We start from the raw sequence: 9,589 nt of genomic DNA, 5'->3' as shown, positions 1-9,589 counted from the left end.
ACGGCATGCCAAGATCATATCGATCTTGACACATCCGTAAACATCGAGGCATTTCTATATTTATGTACATTGAAACATTTATGTATTTATGTACATTGAAACAGATCCTGCTCTACGTGTTGTATGAAACATCTCAGGAACAAAGTCTTGATAGTGCTGGCGTTCTCAATGTTTTGATATGCAGTTTAATTGCTTAGTTGGTTTACGCTTGTAATTAAGATGTCGACTGTACTCATGCCAGTTCTTAATATATATCCAGTGGAAAAGCGGAAATTTATCTGGTGTCTCGATAGCACGTCACTGAAAACAAAAGTTTGGCCACCAGGCAAACCTTGATGATCTAGGTTTGATTCCACCTATTCCAGATATATTCGTTCTTATGTCATTATTTGCACATGTATGAGCGCTTGTTTTCTCAGATATTTTTGTTGTTGTTGCTCTTTTATTGAATTGCCGTTTCTGGCAAAGTTGTTATTCTCTGCACTGTATCCTAAAGGGATGTCTCTCAAAAGTCGAACACGTTTGGAGTATCCAATCTGTGACTGGTAAGAATCACTACCCGGTAATGAGCATGGTGTACAGAACTTCCCGTAGCACAAACAATGTAGCCGTGCATACAAAACGCCGACATAAATGAAAGCTGGTATTTTGCGAATATGGTTAACTTTCGTGGACTAAAACGACCACTTATTCATTCGTCCATCGGTACCGTATTTATTACCTTGTCCGTCTACTTTACAAGTGTCCGAATGAAACATGTCATCTTTATCACACACACACACACACACACACACACACACACACAGATGTTTCTAATATCATAATTGTTTGGTGTTTTACGGCACAGCATTTCAAGTGGACTGTTAAGTGCCGATGCAATAGGAGTATAGCATCTTCTCTCTAAGCGCTCAGCATTAAGAGGTTAGTGGTAGGACTGGTCGGCCTGGTGTCAGAATAATGTGACTGGGTGGGACATCATGCCACATGTCTGCGGCATGATGCCCCGGTGCTAGACATCACTTTAAACTGCCACAATGCAAACTTCGTAGCTATATGACTGAAATGTTTTTAAAGCTACGTTAAAAATCCGAATCACACACACACACACACACACACACACACACACACACACACATCATCATCATCATCATCATCATCTTGCTACGCGAGACACCACGGTAGCCAACTCGCGCAGATACAATGGTAGGATTCGAACATAAACAAATTTCGTTGCACGTCCTACGTCCTGCATGCTATTATGCAACCGCGGATCTTGCCTCCATTATTGGCTTCTAACGATGCAGGAAGGCCTGTCAGAATAAATGCGCATCTGCGCAGAATTATAGCGGATTAATGAGCACGTGGATTAATGCGCATCTAGTGGACTAGTGGATTAATGAGCATCTGGATTAATAAGCATCCAATGGATTGATGCGCATCTAGTGGGCTAATGAGCATCTAGTGCCGTGGTTCGCAAAGAGGGCGCCACCGCCCGCTTGGGGGCGGTGAACTTACCGAAGGGAATGCTAATGATGACTAATGCTTTTACGGTATAAGGTAGGGGGCGCTGAGATTAACCGGGGGGGGGGGGGCAAAAAGTTTGGGAACCTCTGATCTAGTGGATTAATGAGCATCTGCATTAATGACCAGCTAGTGAATTAATGATAATCTAGTTAATTTGTGAGCATCTAGTGGACAAATCTAGTTTCTGAAGCACGGGATTATGCCCCTATTTTACCCACCTGCGAGATCAGAGTATCTGGATGTGAACTGCAAAGAGAAACTTGATGATGATGTACCAAATAGAAAAAAATCTTTGATTTTCTGAGGGAATGCGGTTTATATACAAAATTAACAATATGTTGTAAAGACTGTACATACAGTACCTTTATTTCACACGTTTCGACAAAATTTGTATTGATATACTAAGGTATGTAAGGAGCTAAAACAAATTCAGTACGTAGATGAACTTATCTCTTAAATAAGAGACTATAATGAATATAAAGCGAAAAAGAATTGAATAATGTACATGTACCCATTAACACAATTCACTGCACATCTGTTTGTAACTGACAGCTCTTTTCTTAATTGTCTATTGCTTAAGCATTCTATAAATAGTGGCTACTTGAACCACTAAAATAAATGTCTTCCACTTAGCTCCGAAGCTTTCATCTTGTCGTTACATAAATCAACATTTGTTACTGCTTGGTTCAATTGGATGCATCACATTGCTGCAAGAAAGGCAACCCATCTGTATCAGTTCGAGTGTATAGCTCGAATAACTGCATCAGACCACTATTAATTTTCCTATATATTCCACGGAACATTTTATCCATGTTCAGCTCGGAACAAAATCAAACAAAGATTCCAAGGAGGTACATCACCATTGCAGCCTTATTACACACAAAACTTGACAGTCAGACAAACTTACATTTAACAGCTGATCAACATTTACTGGATTAATTAGAACACAAACCTGTGACCACATCACGTACTTACTCTGCCTTTGCATTGTGATTGCAACCAAGAAAAGAATGCATCTCAGGATAATTGTTTCCCAATTATACCATGGTAAAAATAGTTTCCCTTCTGGAAGACTTCACGATGACCGTCGAAATCAAAGAAATCCTCTAAATTTATATATTAATTACTAAGCCGGTTGCTGACCGAGAAGTTATTTCATCCTGGTCTGACCTCAAACAAACAAATCTGGTTAACGCCGCCAGAAGCATGGAAACAATGAAGCAATTGATTCTGCATTTGAATCTCCATTAGAAACAAGAAGGTACTTGCTGAATATGGCACAGATAAGGAGGGTTTCCAATAGAGTTCAAGGACTCACTGTATTAATGATAGAGAATAATGGGAACCAGTCTAGAAATGGCTGGAGATACAATAGAATATTTATGGGTTTGGCTAGCCAAGATTGGTTGATAATGAAAGTAAGTTTTGAAGAAAAGTATTCTTTTAAAAGCTTATTCTAGTTGTAACTGAGAAAATGAGACATTGTTTTAATGATTTAATTTCAGTTCCTTTACAGACTTTAGGTTGAAAGAGACATTACTGAAATCAGCACCTGATTCTTTGGTGCGGTATTGAAAGCACATGTTTCAAACAGATGTCGGTCCAGAAAATGCCGCTGGTCATAACGTTTTCTCTACACAGAAGCTGCCATCACGGATTTGTCTATACTGATAAACATACGTTTGTTCATAGACTCAGAAATGTTAAGTTACTGAATTTTTATTATCATGGCGTTTGCATATGTTTACTATGGGACATGAATTATTACATCGAGTCCTTGAGGATAGTAGTTGTTGTTGTTGTTGTTGTAGGGTTTAACGCCATTTTTCAGCACACGATAGGCTATACATGGCGGCCAGTATTAATGGTGGAGGAAGAACCCGGGAAAACCCTGGAAAGAACCACCGACCCAGGAGAAGCTACTGGCAAGCTTTTTCACATACCCACATTGGCTGAATCTGAAACTCGAATCCACGAATACAGAGGTGACATGGCAGTGATCCGTATCGGAGAGCGCTTTATACCACTCGGCCATTCGGGGCCCCTGGGGATAGTATAATAGCCTCTTATTCTAAGCCACCAAATGTAACTAAAGAAAGATTTACTGCACAAGTACTCTATATCATGTTTCGTCGAGTCTTCGATGGAGTAATGTATAATTTTATGGGGTGCACGAACAACTGTGACAATGTTGGAAATGAAGTAAATCAAAAATATCAGGGGCATTTTTCATTTTTTCGCTTATGTAACTGTTGATTTCTATCATTAGTAATTTAATATATGACACATTGGCGCTCACAAGGAAATCAATTCTCAAAAATACCTCTTGGATGTTATACACTTATATGGCCCTTTCAACGACCCAATGATTCAATATCCGGGCGCTATTTTCTTGGTACAAACAATCTCAAAGTTGTAAGCAATCACGATACTGTAATTAACGAAGCCCGCACGGCCAAGTCAGCTTGTGGTATTATCTTTCGTTCATTGTCGGTCCGTACGTCAACAATTGCATGTTACACTCCTGAGGACATATATCTGGTCTAATTTTGATCAAACATTAAATGTTGGCTTATATTACCAGGATCTAGGAGGAATTTAATCATGAACGCGATCCACCCCATATGAAAAGGGTGTTCTTGCATCTGTTTACCTAAGATTGTTATTACTCCAGAGGCCATAGTTTCTGATGCGATTTTAATTAAACATGTAATATAGGTTTATGTCAGATGAATTTAATAACGAGTCCACACACGTTAATGATGGGATCTTGTATTTGATTGGCCAAGATCGTTACCACTCTGGATGCCATATTTCCGATCCAGTTTTGACCATACTAACAAAATGCACTTATATCAGCAAGATTTTGCTCGAGCTTGTTAACGGGCAAGCACACACGCATATTAATGCTGTGATCTTTCACGTGACTGGCGGAGTTTAATTTCCGATCAGGTTTTGATCAAATTTGATAAATGATTTTAAATCCGCAAGATCTCAGATTCTCAGCTAGATGCAACTTTGAACTATATCCAAGCATAATAAAAATTAATCTTTCATCAGACTGGCTGAGATTGGCATCAGTTTGGCGACTAAATATTTGACCAGATTTTGACTAAACTTGGCTGTAAGCGACCCACGGTCCACTTTCAGATCAGCATCGTTTCTATTTAGGACCAGCTATACATTATTGGAAGTCTTTAGTGAAAACTCCATGCTGATACGACCATCCATGTAGGAGCAGCAGCAATAAGATTTTGATGATGGTCACTGTGATGGACATACTGGACATCAGATCATCCAGGCCATTTTTTATTTAGGACCAACCAGAAACCACAGAAAGTCTTTTAGTGAAAAACCCATGCTGATATGACCATCCGATCAGGAAGAGTAGCAAAAACAAGATGTTCAACATGACTGCCTTGATGGCCATAATGGACCTTGCATCAAGAGGTTTGTGGGTTGGCGGATTGTACCTTCTTTCAAAGTGTCCGCTTAATTTGGTTCTCGTTATCTAGAGGTTGACCGCCCTCGATGTTATTGCCCGGTTCGAGTAAATATAAATATAAATGGTGAAACTTATAGGTGGAATAGATAGAGATCTGAGCAGATATATAGAAAAGACCAACACGAGCCCCCGTACATGTAAACAACAATTTAATCAATTACATAGAACAACTGTGAGAATTCAATACATCAGGAATATACTCTGCTTCTAGAAAGAAAAGCTTTCACCGAATTACCAAAACACATTTAAATAAAGTAGCCGATCTGTTTTACTGATAGATTTAGTTCATCATAGGATCGAGCGAACAATCGAAGTCAATGCCTTGTACAATTGCATAACATGCTTCTCCGGTTCACTCCACTTCCACTGTAGCTGTTCCTTCGACTTCCCTCTGTCTTGCCTCTTTCGGCCCTCAACTATGTGCGTAGCACGTAGATTCACAGATACCTGGATCTCAGGATAATACGTCTCACTATACGTTTCAGAATACGTCTCACCGATAATACGTCACAGGATACGTCTCGGAATACATCTCAGAGATAATACGTCACAGGATACGTCTCAGAATACGTCTCAGAGATAATACGTCTCAGAATATGTCTCAGAGATAATACGTCAGAGGAGCTATTTTCTCCCTTTTAATAGATAAATAGAGACAACCTAAATTTTCTGTTGTTTATGATACAGGGGTTTGCATTATCCCCTCTCGTTATCAGATCTTATTGTCGGTGCTAAACAGATGTCAAGGCTATCAGTCGGCCCCACATGTCTTATAACGACCCTAGTTCGTTTAATGGCTAATTCATCGCGCATTAACATCACATGAGGCATAACGGTTCCGAGCCAGCCTCAATTTACACAAATGAATGAATGAAATACATTGTATGCCTTACTACGTCATGTTCAGCGAATACATACATTCAAGTCTATACATACATGAAATCACGCTTCATTGCTTAAGAACGTTAATTTCAGTCAATACAAACCCAACCTTAATCATCCCTGAAATCTTCTAAATTTGGTGAATTCACGCGGATTCTAGTTACTCACATTAACTAATGTAATGCATGAAATTCTTAGAACCTAATTCCTATGCAAACAAGACGACAAATTCAGACAATTCCTCAAACGTATCTAAAAGATTAATGTACGACTTCATATGCATAAACTCAACACAGATATACTTCATAAAGCAAATTGATATACGAATGTAGCAGATATATTCATGCAAATATAAGTAAATAAATTCAGCAAAGCATTATATATGGGCATCAACAAATTACATGGAATGGTCACAAATACCTTTGAGCTTTTAACGTTCCTCGCTTCTACCGCCAAATTTGTTCGTCGGTTTTCCTCGATAACAGTCCTCTTGGACCACAGTTTTACGATAGAATTTCTCCCAAATTTACCCTCCCAGTCTTGCTACACTTGTAAAATCTTAGACTGATGTGAATTTCGATGAAGACAATATTTAATACCCAACGAGTTTCGTGTGAAAGATGTGCCCTTGATTTAGCGTAACCGATCAGAATCAAATATATCTGCCGCCTTTTTCCCCGAGGCGCCAAAGACGTAGTCAGCTTGACCTTGTAGTTTGAGTAACATTTTTCTGGAATCTTTCAATTCTGACATTTACACTATGGAATCGAAGTTAGCTTTTGTCTCCACCAGTCTTCTGTTGGCTAAATAAACGAATACTTAATTAAGAATAAAATTCTCCCCTCGAAAAGACATTACCGATCATGGCAGTATGGCGATTTGATACGCGCATGGCTCCATAAATATAATTAATTGTTCTCTTTCCCAAGTTAATGTGTACTTCATAGATCGCCAGAAATGTTCCCCTTCATATTGGTAGAGAGGCTTTTTATTTCCAAGGTATCCAATAAGTTCTATTTCATCTTCCACGCATATTCACGAGAGACGGTATTTAAGAATCGACTTTAATTAAGGGTGATAAATGGTCTGGTATGATTAACATGTTGGAATGATTTTATTATGAGACAGACCTTGGCATCTTGGTTAGTTGATAGTGCATCTGATTGACGGAGGTTTTCGCCATTTTTCAGAGAATGTTATTATTGGATTTTGATCAAGCTTGATACATATGCTTATATCATTAATAGGTTGAATTGATTTGATTATTAGCGAGATCCACGCACATAATTGAGATGAGCTTGCATACGATTGGATGAGATTGCATATAAGAGATGAGCTTGCATACGATTGGATGAGATTGCATATAAGAGATGAACTTGCATACGAATCGGATAAGCCTTTCCACACTTATGCAGCTCTATTTCTAAACATTATGGTTACACTATATCAGTTATGATATTGAGTGAGTTTGAGGATCGCACTGTACCAATTAAGATATTGAGTGAGTTTGAGGATCACACTATGCCAGTTAAAATATTGAGTGAGTTTGAGTTTCATACTATACCAATTAAGATATTGAGTGAGTTTCAGGATCACACTATACCAATTAAGATATTGAGTGAGTTTGAGGATCGCACTATACCAGTTAAGATATTGAGTAAGTTTGAGGATCACACTATACCAGTTAAGATATTGAGTGAGTTTCAGGATCACACTATACCAATTAAGATATTGAGTGAGTTTCAGGATCACACTATACCAATTAAGATATTGAGTGAGTTTGAGGATCGCACTATACCAGTTAAGATATTGAGTGAGTTTGAGGATCACACTATACCAGTTAAGATATTGAGTGAGTTTGAGGATCACACTATACCAATTAAGATATTGAGTGAGTCTGAGGATCACACTATATCAATTAAGATATTGAGTGAGTTTGAGGATCGCACTATACCAATTAAGATATCGAGTGAGTTTGAGGATCGCACTATACCAGTTAAGATATTGAGTGAGTTTGAGGATCGCACTATACCAGTTAAGATATTGAGTGAGTTTGAGGATCACACTATACCAGTTAAGATACTGAGTGAGTTTGAGGATCACACTATACTAATTTAGATATTGACTGAGTTTGAGGATCACACTATCTAATTTAGATATTGAGTGAGTTTGATTATAACCAAGATCTTCGTATATTTATGAGGTGGTGTTTTTTGTGTTTTTGGTTTAACGCCATTTTCTACGCATATCATTTATACGCGTATGCATAGCGGTCAGTAAACCGGTGGAGGAATAATCCGGGAAAACCCCGGTAAGAACCACCAACCTCAGGGGAATTAATAGCAAGCTTTTTCACATACCCACATTGGCCGAGCCTGAGACTCTAACAGACGTGGATAGAGGTGAAATGGTACTTCATGTAGACCCTCTAGTATTCACTTAAGCAGACGCCACTCAAAACATGCCGAAAATAAGAATTCCAAACAACCATGGTGGGGTTCAAGTATTTACTTTTAAAACTAGTTTTATCCACAAAATATTCTGTAAAATAATAGTGACCGAACTTCATAAACTGTTTCTGTTCTATATTCTTTCACCCATACAACATTATATGACTCTCACACTCATCGACAAAAGAACACATTTTCGGAAGGGGGGGGGGGAACTTGCTCAAAAGTAGCTCTCTCTGTCAACATAGCCATAATCATGCCTGAAAACGATTAAGAATTCGGGCATTTATTGAAAACCACAAATTAAGTGACAATGGAAATTTGGATACAGTACTTGATACATCTTGCCGATGCGAAACAGTCACGTTTGAATTCAGAAATGAACAAAAAATAAAGAAACAAAATTAATACAAGTAATTTCACAATCATTGATATATTTAGTTTAAAGATGCTATTCTCTGAAATCTGTTGGATGTGACCTTTCTGTGACTGAATCGCTCCGGTGGCCTAGTGGTTAGAGCGTCCGCATCTGGGTTCCATCCCCAGCCGAGTCATAACAAAGGCTCACAGAAATGATACTAACAGTTGCCTTGCTTTGGGCTTAGTATTAAGAGGTTAGTGTTAGGACTGGTTGGCCTGGTGTCAGGATAATGTGACTGGGTGGGACATCATGCTACATGTCTGCGGCATGATGCTCCAGTGCTAGACATCACTATAAACTGCCACGCTGATGCATCGTAACGATATAACTGAAAAATTGTGAAAGCTACGTTAAAAATCCAAATCACACACACACACACACACACACACACACACACACCTTTCTGTGATGTGTATACACCCAATCATTGTTCACGGTATAAATTCGCGCAAGAAATATATTAATGAAAATACAAATATATTATTTTAGTTTGAAAACAGACAATAGTTTTACAGAATACACAACATTTTTAAGCATTATTTGTGCAAGCTATATTTGTAAGAGGTCGCTGTCCTAAAATATTGTCCATTTCGAATCTTCTTTTTATCGAGGTAAGCCGTCAATCTTGTCGGTACAGCACAGGGGAATAACTCCATGCAAATCGACGGTTTTTGCCTTTTCACTCGTGAAGAGGAATTTTGGTCACGGAGTGGCACCACTTGTTTATACAATGTTTCCAACACCAGTTGTGAAATATTTCTTTACATCTACTCAAAGCTATTCTCTGTTGTTAACCGAAATATATTA

The 9,589-nt window shown here is 38.5% G+C and overlaps 1 protein-coding gene across 1 annotated transcript in view; it reads left to right on the top strand.

Annotated features, from left to right (window-relative positions):
- The first annotated feature begins 4,934 nt into the window (after positions 1 to 4,934).
- The window catches only part of LOC149771461 (uncharacterized), a 130,342-nt gene continuing 125,687 nt past the window's right edge, over positions 4,935 to 9,589 (top strand). The window contains exons 1-2 of the mRNA XM_089948429.1: positions 4,935 to 4,974; positions 7,362 to 7,997. Of these exons, the coding sequence (XP_089804555.1) occupies positions 4,935 to 4,974; positions 7,362 to 7,997 (676 nt within the window). The remainder of the gene's footprint in view (positions 4,975 to 7,361; positions 7,998 to 9,589) is intronic.

Source organism: Sinohyriopsis cumingii, unplaced genomic scaffold (genome assembly GCF_028554795.1).
Source record: "Sinohyriopsis cumingii isolate HCF-2022 unplaced genomic scaffold, ASM2855479v2 utg001837l, whole genome shotgun sequence".
Classification (NCBI taxonomy): Eukaryota; Metazoa; Mollusca; class Bivalvia; order Unionida; family Unionidae; genus Sinohyriopsis; species Sinohyriopsis cumingii.
Note: the sequence above shows the minus strand (reverse complement) of the source record. Positions and strands in the feature narration are given on the sequence as shown.